The sequence below is a fragment of the Silurus meridionalis genome, chromosome 3, assembly GCF_014805685.1.
Source record: "Silurus meridionalis isolate SWU-2019-XX chromosome 3, ASM1480568v1, whole genome shotgun sequence".
Classification (NCBI taxonomy): Eukaryota; Metazoa; Chordata; class Actinopteri; order Siluriformes; family Siluridae; genus Silurus; species Silurus meridionalis.
In genome coordinates, this window is record NC_060886.1 from 24,232,112 (window position 1) to 24,249,705 (window position 17,594).

Here is a 17,594-nt window from a genome sequence, read left to right on the forward strand (position 1 = left end):
TTATGGAAGGTCAGCAAACCATTAAAGAAGGAACAGATGATGAAACTAGAGAAAGAGCCAATTAAATGTATGATGAAGATCATGGAAGCATGGAAAAGGTGTAAAGAATACACCTGTCCTGTCAGGGGTCAGGGGTACATGCAACTAATCTGTAATCCGTTAATAGAATTAACATTTATATATTTCAGAATTTGTGTATGATATAAATTAATTCTTACAATTGCACAAACTCCAATGTTTTCTCAACAGTGTTTTTTGATTAAATTACAAAACTCATACGTTATAGTATATTCATAATTATCTCATGTCCTCTTCAAATACAAATAATGGAAACCACAAGATATGCATTTTTAGAGTTTACAGTTTCAATATTAGTTATTTATTTGAAGATATTGCTTTGTACTTAAAAAAACAACAACATGAAAACAATAGAATAAAGATGCATTGCCTAGCCAGTGTTTCTTCTTATTGTGTTTTGTTCTGAGCAGTCTGCCTCCCCTGAGTAACCAAACCTTGTTGCTTGTTTACCTTGTAATTATTTAGCATATACGTCTTCAATGATTTTTTTTTAAATAAATTTTAGTTCTGCAGCCTTTTTACCTTATGCCTTTCATTAAATATGTATGTATAAAGGCATGTATATATTGTTTGTCTTTATGCTTAGTGCAGTATTGTTTAAAACCCTTACAGAGGTTTAATACAGCCAAGCTTATATAAAGATATTGCAGTATGTGATTAATGCTCAGTAGGAGTAAGAACAGCTACATGAACCACTTCTAAAGCTGCAACAAATTATCCAGAAACCTAAAACACTACTGATGCCTTGAAACGCCAGCCTTATCAAGGAGACAAAAGGTTCTCAGACAATGATTCTTCCACATTGCCCATACACACAGTTTACAGTTTGTTAATTATTTTTTGCAACAAAAACTAATGTAATGGCAAATTTGTTATATCATTGCTTATTCTTTGCTTTAACTAATTAAAAATAATGTAATGGGCTTAGGAAAATATAAACGTAAGAGGAAAAATCTTCGTTTTGTTTTATCACTCTTGCCAGTTACAGATATTTCCTCATCATACATGTGGCGGCGAAGAGAAGGAAATAATTCGATGCAGATGCTATGTAAAATTTTATACAATTATAATTTAATGAATTATTATTAATAAAAAAATAAAAATCCTATTCAACTGGAAATCAGATGGTCCTTGCAGCTGCACTCTTTTATGTAAATATTTAAAGATATGATTTGTTTCCACAAATCTCTGTCTTTTCTTACCTAGAGAAATTTCCATGAAACACAATCATGCATACAATTAAATAAGGAAACATAAATCTTTATAGAACTTTAAGCGCTCCTTCTCAGATCCTAATGGGACACAAAATCGCATTATTAAAGCCAGACAGAATTGGATGTTAAACAGTATACAGTATAGCTAAAAGACTCAGTGCTACATTCATGTGTGATATGATACACTTTCAGAAAAAAAGGCTACCATTCCTTTTGCACGTGCACCTTTGAACAAGAAAGGCTCATATAGAGTACCTTAAAGATTTTGTCTAATTATGTAGCTTAATTGTCCATATACACTCCATCCCCAGGATCAGGTGAAAGATACATATTTAAGGCTTCCACGATAAATGTACCAACCAAGTGTTATGTAATATGAAGATAAACAGATGCAAGTGTAGCTATTTACTTTATATTAAGTGCAAGTGAATACAACGGTATTCAAAGAAACAAAATGTGTGTAACCTGTCAAGGAAACAAGCACTACGCAAACACTAACCAAAACTGTGGACTAGAAGAACATAAATAGTGACACTAGTTTAGTCAAAAATGAAAATGTTGTTAATGACCTGTGTAGAATGTGACTTGGAATGTGGAGGTGCAATGGCTGATGAGAAACATAATTCAGGCCCATAATCCTGACTGTGGACTGTCTGTGTTAAACTTTCACCTCAGCGCAGTACTACAGATCCTGCAATGTAGTTTTTTGTGCAGATCAACTGATATTGCTAATTTATTGGTCTAATACTAGCTATTTTATGACAAAATCAATAAATAGTTCAGGAAAAGCATGTCTAATATATGTTTACACTTAGTTCGAGGTTACAAGCAGGTGACCTCGCAAGCAGAGGTCACAAGCAGAGGTCACAAGCAGGTGATGTTGTCTTGTAGTTCATGACCGCCTGGATGCCCTGCCACATGCGCCGGGTGTTTCCGCTATCCTGGAAGTGGCCGTGGATTCTCTTGGCGTGTGCGCGCTTCGCCTCTCTGATGGCACGGAACGGTTTGGCCCTCTCTGTCTTTAAGGCCGTCTTGTTCCCTGCTCTGAAGGCGGAGCCTCTGGATTTTAGCAGCGCACACACCTTAGCAGTCATTTTACACAATACATCATTGGGTTTGTGATTAAATAATGTATTATCCATGTGATAGAAATAGAATTCTGTAGAAATAAAGGAATCACAATTTAAATGTCTAATAATATATAAATCAAATACTTTTAAAACATATGAATAAAATGCTTTTTTCTTGTAAAATACTAAGTGAGTGTCTGTGTAGAAACACCATTTAGTGAACTCTTTATAATTAAAATCGTTTAGCCTAAATATTTATTGACATTAATTTACATTTATAATAAAACTATTTATAAGAGCAGCATGTGTATTAATTATGTACAGTCCACTATATCAAAATGTATAATAAATACACATTTCTATGATAAATCTGGATTGGATCATCTTGTGTTCACAGAGCAGAGCACTGCAAAACATAGAAGCACAATGACTGTGTTCTCATGTAGAAGTGAAAGGAAAACACAAGCATCAAAAACCCACATAAAGGCCATTTTTTTTGCAGTTCTTGTACTTGTGGTTTTTGTGTATCTGGTTGATGGCTGTCTGTTTTCTTCTACAGTGTGTAGAGCCACATCTTGTAGTAAGATTAGCAACATTTGTTCTTTGATCGCTAAAAACACTTACCAGGCAAAAACACTTTGATTATAATTGTAAAAAATGTTTTCTATGTGCAATATTCAAAGTAAAAAAAAAATCCACCCTGAATGACGATTGAAAAACTACGCAATCTTCAATCGCTGAAATAAACTAGTCCTTTTTATCAGTCTATGATTTTATTTTTTTTATTGAAATGCTAAAAAACAAAGGGCCCTCATTCCTGATCATGGCCCATAAACTAATTGTAACCTATAGAACAGGCACTGTTTACAGTATGAGCGTGTTGTTTTGGCATCATAAACAGTAAAATAACATGAGAGTTAAGCAAAACACTGCAAGTTTACACATGAATTAATGGAATTTTCCCAAAAAATCCCTCATTCATAGAGACTTGTGATTATCTCAGTTAGAAAATTGAGGTTCAAGGACCTCACTCAAGAGTCATGCATTCAAATCCAAGCACCACCAAACACATTTGGTGCCTTCAGGATTTAAATTCTAAGTTTAAGAGTTGCTAGAATGTTTTCTGTGTTGTTTTTTTTACCTGATGATGTCACTCTTTTGGGGCTGTTTTGGCACTGTAGGCTTTCCACATTGTTGCATGCTCAGTGCTAGGTTCCGTTCAGGAGTATAAAACAGAGCAAACAGGGCGAGGAAGGATATTTGTGTGTGTTTGGTTGCAGGATTGGAAGAAACGTTCAAAACATGGTGCAACTATCTAAAGCTGGAATGAGGAACACGTTATCTTTGAAGGCTGGACATCCTCCTGCAGGTATTGTTTTGGGTGTTTGGTTTGTTTACGTGTGTTTTTATTGCTTTTAAAGAGCAGTAGGAAAAGGACGATATGTGATAAAAAAGGGCAATAATAAAGATTTAGATTTTTTTGTCACATCTGATCCATGTAGGAGATCAACACATAGCTGGTTAATATAATTCGGAGTGAATTCGAGATTGCATGTGATCAACATTTCAGTGTTGCACAATGGCTGCAACTTCAGTTCATCAACAGATCGTACAGTTGCCATCTGTTCAGGGGAAAGTAGCTAATGGTCGCCAGATGACGTAATCAATGATGTAGAGTCTTTATGCTAACACCCGTTACATAACATGGTAAATGTTTTGCTTAATGAAGACTTCAGAGTAAAGTTGAAGCATAAATAATTATTGTTTGAAGGAATCATCTTTTTTTTTAAATTTATTTATTTATTTATTTTCTAAAGACAAATGTAGGTAGATATGATGAATGATTGGTGAGAGGTTCTTGGTTCATGCACTTGAACATCTGTAAATGGTGGATTAATGCAGATAGATCTGAAAGCTCTCTGTTTTAAAACCGTTTCACGTTTTCCAAAAAAAACACTTCCGTATGCGTCATGTGTTATTTTGGTCAGGTGTTTTTTTTTTTTTTTTTAAATTTAATTTAATTTTTTTTAATAAATAAAAGAGAGGTGCACATGTGTTTTGAATGGGAACCCGAGATCTTAAGACAAACACTTCCTCATTGTGGACAATGAAAATGCGTTTTTCAAATTAATCAAGATTAGCATTAATGTAGCAAGTGTCTATAATAACTGCTCAAAAAGCTGTTGCTTCTCAATTTTTTTTGTTTTTAAATGCGGTCTAAAGTAAGCTAAACTAACCAAATGAGCTCAATCCAAAATGCTACAACTTCAGTGAAATTTTCTTTATCATTATGAAAGTATTATTTATTTTCTTTGTTGGTATGGACCATAATTATTTATTTTTTTTGCCTCATAAAAAAAATTTGTGCCTCAAAATTTGTATATTTAATGGTCAGTTATGTCTCTCAGCACTCAACTTTCACATTGCTCCAAAATAGTTTTGCCGTGATTTTTATTTTATACCTGAATCACAGCTGGACTCTGTGTAAAATAGCACCGGTTTCCCTTTGTTAATACCGTTTAGATTTTCTCTTGTATATTCTGTTAAATCATCCGGTTTGATATGTTTAATTCATTATTTGTATAGCGCTTTTAACAATGAAGATTGTCTCGAAGCAGCTTTACACAGATAATGTGTTGATTAAAAGTGAGTATGTTCTTTATAAGTAAGTTTGTCCCTGATGAGCAAACCGGTGGTGACTGTGGCAAGAGAAAAACTCCCCGAGACGGTATTAGGAAGAAACCTTGAGAGGAACCAGACTCAAGAGGGAACCCATCCTCATCTGGGTTGCACCGAATGTCCATTTTATTTCAGATATACAATGTTGCGGGGTACAGTGATGATGATCAGAAGTAGTCTGATGTGGAACAGAGGGCACCTTTTGACTGTTTATTTAACAGGGTTGGCCTTTTTGTTGGCTTGATTTCTATAGACGGCTCTTCAACAGTTAATCGGAGGAAGAGATTTAGCTGGTGTTATTGTGCCAGCTTTAGAGCCCTAGGGGTTTATGGAGTCACCCATCTGGTTTAGACACTGGTTTTATTATGTACACACGTTTTTATTTATTTATTTATTTATTGGGATAGATGTGCTTCAAATAATAAGGTCTTGGCTTAGATTCAGGGTGAACGCTTGCTCATTTTGACAACAATAGAAGAAAGATTTATTTTCGATCCTACAGATTAAGTGTAAATGTGCAAACTGTTTCTGTTCACAGTCCGTAGCTCTCGTTTCACTGCAAGCCAGGAACTGAGAATTTGATCATGCATGGGCTGAACAAATCGATTTTCTTTTTTTTTTTTTTTTTACGTTTATTCCACAATTTCAGCAGTTCTCTTCTTTGTTTTGAGTTGTAAAGCTAGCAGACAATTATTTAAGCACAATAGCAAACAAACCTTGTTTGATATAGTAGATGCAGCATTACCAGCAATGTGGAGCGTTTCTACAGCACTTACTATGAACACTCAAACATGGTTTGTGTGTGTTTTGTCAATTTTATAGCGTGTGGCAAGTGAGGGGAAAAAATAGATCTGATGCATAAAATTGCCCTTTTCTGACTGCTTGGAATAACCAACATGTTTATTTCTTTTGCAGTAAAAGCAGGAGGAAAACGAGTAGTTAAGAAAAACAGTGAGGATAATGGAACCCTGGAGAAGAGAGCAAGAAAGCGGATAAACCCAGGTATAAAGCTGAATTAATCTTTTTACAATCCAGCAGCTTTACTATTGTGAGAAATGTAAGACATTTTCTAAAAGAAATCCGTACAAAGATGCTTGCTGGTGCACTATAAACGGTGATTATTAATAGTGTTGGGTGGGAACTGAAACTGTACAAGATGAAGTACTGATTAATAGCTCATGTAAAATTGGCCATGCATGCATTCTTGGTCATGTTTGAAATTTTTGTTTGTTTTCTGCATTTCCTCACCACTTGTATGTGTGGTATGTTGCAGGTCTCTGACCACCTTCTCCCGGATGCAGCAAATGGGTATTCTAATGGCAGGCCCCCTAGAGAAAGTATGTTTGTGTTTACCCATTTTACATTATGAACATTCCATGTCAATACTTTATGAAGGCTAGAATGCAACTTTAAATTTAATAAAGTTTGTGATTTAGATTTTAACCCCAAAAATAATTGGATTTCTTACTGATAAACACTTCATTTCTTAAACATTTTTTATTATTATAGAATTTTTTTTCCGACTTGCAGTTGGGCCATGATTTCCCCGAGACTCCGGTTTCAGTGCGGCATGGGAAAGTCAGACCCGGTGTAGAGAAACTGCACATGCAGCGCTCGTTCTTGATCCAACAGCCCCGCAAGTGTTGAGCCAAAACTGTTAACAGCTGAAGAACCAGGATGTCTGCAAAATAAACAGGAAGTCGGTGTGCACGCGCTCGAGCAGAAGGGTACACATTGAGGACCTGACTCAAATTTTCATATTGACTTCTTGTTAACTTCTAACCTCTTAAAGGATTTTGTTTTCACAGCTTTGTGTAAAGCATAACTGTTTTATACTGCATGAAATGCAGCTGGCAGGCTGATTACCCTGCAGAAAAGAATGCATGAGCTCATGTTTACTTCTTGAATAAATACGTATTGCATTAATAAAAAGTCTGTTTTATTTATTTTCCAACTTTCCCTCTGTTTTACCTAGAATAGTGTGGTCATATTCTAATCTGAAAGCTGTTTTTTCCTCTGAAATGGACACATCACATTGGGTACTTGGAGGGTGGAGAGGGTTTGGGTCAGATTTGAGAGTGGCCCAGACATGCCATTTAAAATACACTAGGAAATGAAGACTTTACATTTACTCAGCTGGCTGTTTGAAATATTCTGGCTTTCAACCAGCCATTGTATTATACAGCTCAGTGCACTAAAGGGATCCGTTTTGGAGACATGGTGAGGGAGGCGCATTTGAGATGGTTTGGATACGTGCAGAGGGGGGACATGGAGTATATTAGTCGGAGAATGCTGAGGATGGAGGAAGGAGGAAGGCCAAGGAGGCAGTTTAAGGATGTGGTGAGGAAAGACATGCAGGTTGGGTTGAAAGAGGCAGATGTACGGGGGGGTATGAAGACGTATAATCCGCTGTGGCGACACCTAATCGGAGCAGCCGAAAGAAGAAGCACTAAAGGGATCCAATCTGAGTGTGTGAATTGAGCTTGAAACCATTGACAAGTAACATGCAATGTCCTCTATTCCTAATCTCTGCAACCTTGCATGTGGATAGGTAGCTCCAAGTATGATGTCAAACATGCTATAATGTGTCAGAATGAATATTTTTGTGTGGGAAGAGAGCGAGGTGTTCATGTGAAATGTGTTAGTGGTCAATTAAGGTCTGTTGTTTAGATCACAAAATAAATGTAATATTAGACATGACTTGTGTGTAACCTGGTATAATGGATACAAACCATTTGTGCACAGGTTTCCAATTCCCCCCAAACCTGTTTCTAATCTAAAAAAATGTAAATTCCCACTGCGCTAAAATAGAATGGTGAACCATCCATGGTGTTACCATCTCATGCCAATTGTTCCCGGCCTTTGCCAAAGCAGACACAGGGCTCTCAAGTCTTATGCATTCAACGTGTTCACACGCTTACACCTAGAATTGCTGAGAAGAAAGGGAGAACTTGTGCCACTATATAATTATTGGATGGATGACAGAGAGAGAGAGAATCTCTGCTGAGGTTTACCTAAAACTAAGAGGCCTGGAGACTCACCTCAGCTATGTTAAGACTTGCATATCTTAAAGCGGATGACTATAGTAATGCTTTATACAATGCACTCATTATTACATCTGTCTGTTAAATGTAAGACTGTTCTTTTATTCTGGGCACCAAAGTACCAGTCCCTAAAAAGGTTGCCAGATCAGAGGAGGAGGCAGCAAAGGAGACAGTAGGGGGAGAAAGAAGAGACCATGGAGCAGACAGTAAATGAGGGAAAAAGAGAAGAGAGGAAAGAAGAATATATTATTAGGAGCTTCTTACCCCTGGCATCAAAATGTGCAACAAACACAAAACATATGATGAATGTTTCTCTCTCTCTCTCTCTCTCTCTCTCTCTCCCTCCCCATCCGTGTGTACATTGATCACTGTTGTTCAGTTAACTCATTTGGGACTACATAATTGGTTGATACATTTGTATTATTAAAATACAATCAGACAAACATTTTATTTGGATGAAACAGTCTTTCGTTAGATTTACTGTTTTTTATCATTTCTATTTGTGCTAGTCAACTATGAACAATAAGTAAAATTGAACTCCTAGCAAAACTTTTGCAAATAATTGATGACTCCTCCCCTAACAGAGCTTGTAGAACCTACAATATGACATATTTTCAGTTCACTTTTTTGTTATGTATATAATTCCACATGTGTTAATTCATAGTTTTGTTGCCTTCAGTGTGACTACAATTTTCATAGTCATGAAAATAAAGAAAACTCTTTGAATGAGCAGGTGTGTACAAAATTTTGGTCTGTACTGTATATATAATATATATAAACTTTTGGTCTGTACTGTATATATATATATATACAGTACAGACCAAAGTTTATATATATATATATACAGTACAGACCAAAATTTTGGTTACTGTATATATAATATATATAAACTTTTGGTCTGTACTGTATATATATATATATACAGTACAGACCAAAACTTTTGGTCTATACTGTATTTCCTCCAGATTAAAAACGTTTGTGAAGGTGGTATGTAATATATATATATATATATATATATATATATATATATATATATATATATATATATATATATATATATATATACTATTATTTAAAAAGACATTAGTAAACTTTCAGAATTCATTTGACCTACTCTACAATTTAAAATTTTGACCAGTAGATGGCGACAGATAGATAGATAGATAGATAGATAGATAGATAGATAGATAGATAGATTTTATATATATATATATATATATATATATATATATATATATATATATATATATATATATATATATATATAATCTATCTATCTATCTATCTTATATATAATCTATATATATAATCATATATAATCTTATATAATCTATCTATCTATCTAGATTATATATATATATATATATATATATATATATATATATATATATATATATATATATATATCTATCTATCTATCTATCTATCTATCTATCTATCTATCTATCTATCTATCTATCTATCTATCTATCTATCTATCTATCTATCTATCTATCTATCTATCTGTCGCCATCTTCTGGTCAAAATTTAAAATTGTAGAGTAGGTCAAATGAATTCTGAAAGTTTACTAATGTCTTTTTTAAATAATAGTGAAAGAGTGGTGATTTGGATTTAATTCAGACACCATTTTCCAAAACATCATTTTTGGCCAATAATAATATATAATTTGATGTAAATGTGTGGTGCAAATGTTTATCAGTTAAACACATGAATCAGTAAATTCATTATGTAATTATTTGGCTCCTGATAATACTAATCCTAACACTAATAATAAATGGATAAAAACATTATATAACAAAGAAAAACTAATAATTGTTAATATGGCAACTTTATTAGGGCACATGTATTTACTATACAACACAGGAGTCTCAGTCTCACTCTCAAAGTGCTTTGTAACAAAGTTCCGAGCTCATCAATGTCTTAAGGATGGAGGAGTCTTTGCTTTTTTTGTGTTGGCAGTAAAATGTGATTTTTTTGGAGGGAGGAAAATTCATCTCCTGATGGTTGCTTCCAGATTTTATGATTATTGGACTAAAGGTGTTGGGGGAAAAAGCGCAAAACTTTCAGTTTGAGAATTCACAAATGTATGAAATCAAAAACATTTGAAATATTCCTACACAACTAGAACATGGCAAACATATACTATTATAAAATGCAAAACATACATCGTTTAAAGGATGTCTGTACACTGTTGGTGCTCTGCCCCCTAATAAATAATAATGAAATATACAATCACTCTAGCATTTCTATGCACCTTTGCTTGCCCTCCTAATTACATAGGTACAACCTCTTTTTTAAAGCTCAATACTGCTCCAGTACTACCCACAAAACCTAGATTATTCTGAACTCATTAAAAACAGGACTAATTCTCTTTGTACTGTATCACCTTCGGAAGTCCCATAAAGCATTCATGACTGAGAATTTCCTCGAAGGTCGGCCGAGAAAAAGGGTCTTGTTCCAGACACCACCATATCAGATCATGGCAACCTGTATGTGCAGGGATGACATCATTTATAAAGAAATTAAACATTTAGATCCGATTTAATCTAAAATTCTATTCATTTGGGGGGCTTTATACACTTTTGCAGTTTCTTACCTCCAGACAGACCAGAAACCAAGTGCAGGTTCTGATAAACATTGTCATTCTCTGTATGCAAGGGCAAGTCCCTGCACACCAAGTTAAACAGGAGTATACCCAGACTCCAGACTGTAGCAGGACAACCCAAATACTGTCCCTCACATATCCACTCAGGAGGGCAGAAAGCCCAAGTGCCTTAGTGAAAAAGTAAGAATTAGCACCATCAGGAATCTTCACAAAAATGGTGGTCTTTGATTGGTTTTCCTATACTTCCTTCATACTACACCTACCTGCATATCTTGTGTAAGGGGTGTCTTTTAGCAAATCTCCACATCCAGCTTCACATCCAGAGTGCTGGTATTGATTAGAAGATTCTCTGCCTTGACGTCGCCACTGATCATGTAACAGACATAGTAAGTTTGGGTTTAAAGTAACTACTACATCAATAGTGGGTCATCGGGGATAAAATATGAAGCTGTAACATGATTACGAGTTTATAATTACTTTATTAGTAACAAGTTAAGGCACACATCATTTTGAGCTCTGTTTATCTATAAAGTGGCTACTATAGCATTGTCATTTTAATGATATCTCTGTAGTATCTCAAAAGTACAGTATATTTACTTACCATGGTGATAAATTTATCATTCTGACCTTTGCCCACATATTTAATGGCTACCTGTTTGTGTATATAAAACAAAATAACATTCTAATAAGAAAATCTAATAAGGTCTATAAATTGTAATGGATTGCGATGATTATTGCAAATAACTCTAGATGTGCAGTCATATCACCTGTTTACCATCTGCCTTGTGTACTCCTGCACGGACGGATCCAACAGCTCAGATCCAACAGCTCTCCTGGAATGTACCGTGAATCAAACTCATCTGTTAAACAGACAGACGATCATTTAATTAAAATAAGAATAAAAGGGCCTCACGCACTTGTCTTTTCTTGCAGGCGTGAATGAGGTGTGCTTGTTAAAATCTAAGATACAACACAGTCTTAATATAAAAAAAAGGAAGACAAATAAATATATAAATAAATACAAATAAATAATCGGAAAGGAGGTGAACGGTATTCATAATTTTCACCTATTTTTTACTCAAGTAAATAAATATGCAGCCTAAACACTCTGCTAATGCAAATTCTCAGGACTATTTATGACTTCTGTATGATCAATCCGAAGCATCTATGCAGCTACATGCATCGTTATCATTTTTCATCCAAAAAATAATGGAGAACACAAATATGACTATTAACTTAAATAAATTAGCTGATTAGAATTTTTGGGCCAAATTTAAAATGAGAAAACTTCAGTTCTCTCAATAGCTTCCCTCATGGCTGGCTGACTGACTGGCAAACTGGTACAAAGAGAAACATGTTTCAGTAGTAAGTAAGGAAAGAATAATCATAAAAACACACACACACACACACACACACACACACACACACACACACACACACACACACACACACACACAAAAAAAATACCTTTTACATCCAATTAGTTCAAAACTTGACCCCTGACTGGATGACAGCTCCTTCAGCGCCAACAAGTAGCAGAGATGTGCTGCATAGGTCTGCCCTTCAGAGTCTGCAGATAAAAGAGCAAACATGTGAGCATCAGGGTACATGAAACAGTTCAGAAAAGACCAGAGAAATATGGTCACTGATTCATACCAAGCTTTTTTCCCATTTCAACCAAGCGCTCGTACTGTGGTTCAGCGGCGCATAAAAGTTGTGCCAGAGGAAGACACCGGCCATCCTGGTTCTTAACCCCGGCAAGCTGTCACAGGAATGGTCACATTAGTTGACAAAAACATAAAAGTACAGTACAAACTCTATTAAAACTGGTGTGTTATAATAAGCTAGCTTTCGATACCCTGTCCCTGAGAAAGTTTTAGCCTTTGAAGAGGAGTAGGGCAACTTCAGCCAGCATCAAATTCTGTAAAACAAACATCAAATACACTGTAATTTAATAGAAATACTGGATACTTTTGTTCCCAATAATTTATGACACATCATGAACATTTACTCCATTTTTATTGCAAAAGAGCTCCATTATTTGCCAGAAGAAATAGGCTTCTTTTTGACCAGGTTCATCCACTTGTTGTAAACACTCCTGAGTTTTCCTCTGGAGAGGACCAGGAAAAGTTACACTGCCCCGATCACACAGGTAGCTGTTGTCACCAAGGACAGAGGAATCCCCTGTGGAGAAACCCTTAATCAGTAATGCTACAGAGTAAGAACCTGAGTCATATAAATGTTAAACACTTTATGGATTAATTGTTCATTCAACATTTTCTCAATTTTAAGCTGCTATGTGTATGTGTGTTTGTGTGTGAATGTTTGTTTGTTTGTGTTTGTTTGTGTGTGTGTGTGTGTAAGAGACAACATCCTACCCGCCTGCGAGGATGAACACAGGGTTCTCGTTCAGGATAGAGGTTACGGACCTTGTGATTTGTCAACGTTTGCATGTTGATGGTCCTCGATATTTTGTTGGAAAACTATGGAACATTTAAAAAAATACATGTTATTAATTTATTCAGTTTTTACAGGGTTGAAATTGTACACATCATTCTTCTCCATCCATCCTCACTTCCAAAGTTTCAAATCAAGTGTCCAGGGTGTAGCATGGGGGAAGCGTTCCGAGACTTGCCAGGACATTTTGTGGGTTTTGGGGAAATTTAATGTCTAATATTTTATAGTTACAGTAGATTTTATTGTAACAGTGTACAAACAAATTAACCGAGGCAGTCCATTGAACTACAAACGGAGCACTGTTTTTCCCCTCACAGCATTATCCCTGACTTTTCCTGCTATTCTACAACTCTGGAGCCGTCCGAACAGGAAAAACAGAAGATGCTGCAGAATTAAAAAAATTGTTAAACGAGGAGAAAACAGTGACGAGCGAGGAAAAGTTTCATATGGAAGCCCATTTCCGCTACATTAAAGACAAAGATTTTGCCAATTACGACTTTATTTCTCACAATTCCAACCTTTTTTTTTTTTATCCAATTGGGCAGCGTCACCCCTAAACTGAGCCTCTGATCCCTGGAGAAAACCCTGTCTCACAATCAGCTCCGGAGGAGAAGGAAGAAGACAGATGAAGTAGGTGAAGGACTTGTTTAAACATGATTATTGGTGGATGCACCAGAAATGTTTTATGCTTACGAGAAACAAAGTCTGAATTGTGAGAAATACAGTCTAAATTAGGGAAGAAAATTCGATTACATTACATTTTGATGTAATGGCAAATAAATGCACTAAATAGTTTTCGTTTTCACACATACAAATGCAATTTCAGCAATAAAATGTAATTTGTTCCTTAAAAGGAAACAAATGACGTTCATTTTAAGAGACCCGTCTTATTTTCTCTATATTTAATTTTGCTCTTTAATAAAGAAAAAGTACTTAACGATTACTCGATTACTAAAATTAATCGATAGCTTCAGCCCTAGTGCAATTTCAAAACGATGCACAAGTGCAAAAACGATACAAAGCCCTTTGTTATGAACAAATGAAGAAGCAAACCTTGCAAAACAAGCTTTTATTATAACATAAAGGGCATGCCACTCCACTCAAACCGATCTATAGTATCATAATAATAATAATAATAATAATATTAATATAGTATTGTATCATAGACAGCTTACCATGCAGTCACTCAGCATATATTTATATTACATTTTGTGTTTTTTTTTTATTCATGTACCAAGATTTTGTGCTGTAAATATAAAACTAAGATATAAACACCTGTCAAGTTTCACATCCTGCTGCAGTGCCAGTTTGTTCTGCAGAGTTTCTACTGCAGGGTTTCAATTAGAATATGCTTAATGCTTAAAGATTGATCTGGAAAAATGGAAAATGGTCATGTGGTCTGAGTCCAGATTTCCCCTGTTAATGCTGAAGTGATGCACTCATTATGCCTAATGTTTACTGTTCCTGCTTGTGAGGGCAGGGTTTTGATCTGGGCTTGCTTCGGTTGGTCAGGTCTAGGATCAGCCACATTCTTCTTCTTTCGACTTCTCCCATTAGGGATGATCATCCATCTCCATACCCCCCTGTCCTCTACATCTGCCTCTTTCACACCAACTACCTGCATGTCTTCCCCCACCACATCCATAAACCTCCTCCTTGGTCTTCCTCTTTTCCTCCTTCCTGGTGGCTCCATCATCAGCATTCTCCTACCGATATACCCCATGTCCCTCCTCTGCACATGTCGAAACAATCTCAATCTCGCCTCCCTTACCTTGTCCTCCAAAACGTCCTACATGCGCTGTCCCTATAATAAACATTATGTGCCTCAAAAAGTCCCCTGATGGCATGACCATATTCCATGATGACCATGTTTGGGTTTATCATGGTCAAATTCTGTTTTCTGCTGTTTAATGTAATTCCCAGTGCTCTTAATAGTGAATTCTTACATTAATCATCTTCAGAAGATCAACTAAATGCAAAGTGCAGTTTCTGTGGTATTGGGCGACGTATTTAAGAATTGGGGAGTGGGAAGTTTCCGAATGCAGCTTTACAACCACTTTATGCATCACTTAAAAAAACTGCAGCATAGGACTTGACTTAATATACAGTCTGTTATACAACCGATTTACACCAGAAACTCCACTAGACTTTAAACTTATTGAAGTGTCCTTAGATGAGATGCTTCACTATGCTATACGTGCCCTCTCACTAACAAGTGTGCAACTAAATAAAACACGACCAACATCTTTACTTTGATCAAAGATAGCTAGTTTAGCACAATAAACTAGATAGCATCAGTTTCCCAGTTAGCTATGTTTGTTAAGGCTAGCTAACGTACAGACTAATTCATATTTGCTTAAAGGGCCATATGTAACGGATAAGTATAACCTATTACATCTTACAGCATAATCCAGGATAAAAAATAATAATAAAAAAAAGACACCGACATTGTGAAAGTGTTAAGCCATGTTAAATGGTACGTTGCCACTGGTTCTGTTGTTAATCCTTCAGGATAACTCGGAAAATTCCACTTCCCACAATAGAGTGTTCTCGTACCGTTTTTTTTTTTTTTTTTACAGAAACTCGAATGGTTGAATGAATAAATGAATTATTGATGAATGAATTAATAAGCAAACAAACAAACAAATAAGTGTGGAAAAACAAAACAACAACAACAACAACATTATTGGAATTAGTATTGTAATTAAAACAGTATATTTTGCATTACAGGCTGCACAACTAGACAATGAAAAGCGTTTTTAAAATAAACTTGAAACTTGAACAACGTCAATCAATAAAAAAAGGTAAATATACAATTAAGAAAAATAAAAAAACATATACCTTTGAGGTCTCCTCACTAAACCTGCAGGTGATATTAGAATTGGAGAAGAGCTGCAATTTGTATAATCCATTGATTAAGCAGGGAAAATAAAAAAGAACATATATATATATATATATATATATATATATATATATATATATATATATATATATATATATAGAGAGAGAGAGAGAGAGAGAGAGAGAGAGAGAGAGAAAGAGAGAGAGAGACTTAAAATACTTTTTGTAGCTTTTTGTATCCCATTTGTTTTATGTGCAAGGTTGGATATTACACTGAGCTGCTCTCGCCCAATAGTCTCTTCATATGAAAGTGCTACCAGGCAAAATGCTGCTAGGAAATATGCTGCTTATTCATGTATACAACAATTATAACTTTTTTGAGTATCAAAATCAACTTCGAATGATTTGCTGGCACCTTCTGAATCCAGAGATGGGAAGTAATGAAATACAAATACTTCGTTACTGTACTTAAGTACATTTTTCTGGTATCAGTACTTTACTCCACTATTTATTGTTTGGACAACTTTTTACTTTTTTTCATTACATTCTTTACACAAATATCTGTACATTTTACTTCATACATTTTCAAGCCAGGCTCGTGACTTAAGTTCTTATCTATTTGGTGACAAGATCAATTTTTCTTTTCTTTTCATTGCACACCATTTTCAGTCCATCAACCTATTAGATAGCTAGATATATTAAGTATATAAAGTGATGACCAATTGCCAAATTATGTTTTAGGCTATATGAAGAAGTAAGCTCAAAAACATTTGGGATAAGAATGCTAAGCATTCTTATTTCTTCCTCTACTAGTATTTCTCTATTTGCTTTATGTACATCAGAATACCAGTCAACAAACAAATCAAGAAAGTGATTTAGAACAGCAACTGCCTTAGCCTGCAAAATACACATGCTTGTTCAGCGAGTCTCAGCTAGGTTAAACAAATTTATTTCTCTTGCTACTCCTTTTGAATATACTACTTTGACCAGTAAATTATAAAAAAAATAGCGAGTGATTTTCCCTTATTTAACTAATTTAGTTTTTCCAGTAGATGTACTGTATATCCACGTGACCAAATGTGAAATGCAAAGCTTCAACTTAAAAAAATGATAATCTGTCTATTCATAAAACTGCAACTAGTGTAATGGAATGCACTCCACCTGAAATATGCATGGCTTTAGTTTGACTGGTTTGGTCAACCTCAGTATTCACATATATTTATAATTTATACATGCACCCATTTATTTAAAACTAAAAGTGCTAATAATTTGCTAAAAATGGCGTAGAATTTGCAAGTTCACCTGGTTTTTGTTTCAGTCTTCTAACTTTGTCACACTAAGATTTAGACTCATCAATACCAGGGCATCAATAATAGAATACACATATGCAAATATTCACAGAATCTTTGTTGCTTTATTAACAGTTACATTAACATTTATTTCCTTCAAATATTTTAATCGAACAATGTTGCCAATGTTATATAAAAAATATGCATTTTCAAAATGGGAGCTAATGCTTTATATATTAAATGCATTCTATGGCCAAATGGTTGTGGGCACCTGATTGCATGAACCTTAAGCGGACAAATGCCTCTTTGACCATGCT

The 17,594-nt window shown here is 35.0% G+C and overlaps 1 protein-coding gene and 1 long non-coding RNA gene across 5 annotated transcripts; one reads left to right on the forward strand and one right to left on the reverse strand.

The window, feature by feature from the left end:
• Nucleotides 1-3,537: 3,537 nt before the first annotated feature.
• On the forward strand, nt 3,538-6,973 carry dap1b (death associated protein 1b). The gene is given in 5 exon segments (XM_046845258.1): nt 3,538-3,731; nt 5,957-6,003; nt 6,006-6,043; nt 6,315-6,378; nt 6,572-6,973. Coding segments are annotated over 5 exon segments (333 nt in total). The 5' UTR covers nt 3,538-3,664; the 3' UTR covers nt 6,689-6,973.
• A 4,318-nt stretch (nt 6,974-11,291) lies between these two features.
• Nucleotides 11,292-15,671, reverse strand: LOC124380300. Of its 4 annotated transcripts, none has more exons than XR_006924656.1 (7): nt 15,595-15,671; nt 13,069-13,173; nt 12,549-12,874; nt 12,347-12,452; nt 12,158-12,260; nt 11,458-11,550; nt 11,292-11,342 (listed from the first exon to the last, which is right to left on the reverse strand). It is a non-coding gene; the product is annotated as an uncharacterized LOC124380300 (long non-coding RNA). The 4 variants fall into 4 exon arrangements; XR_006924651.1 differs by lacking the exon at nt 15,595-15,671 and adding an exon at nt 14,423-14,790; XR_006924652.1 differs by lacking the exon at nt 15,595-15,671 and having other exon boundaries at nt 12,549-12,611; nt 12,702-12,874; nt 13,069-14,298.
• Nucleotides 15,672-17,594: the final 1,923 nt, after the last annotated feature.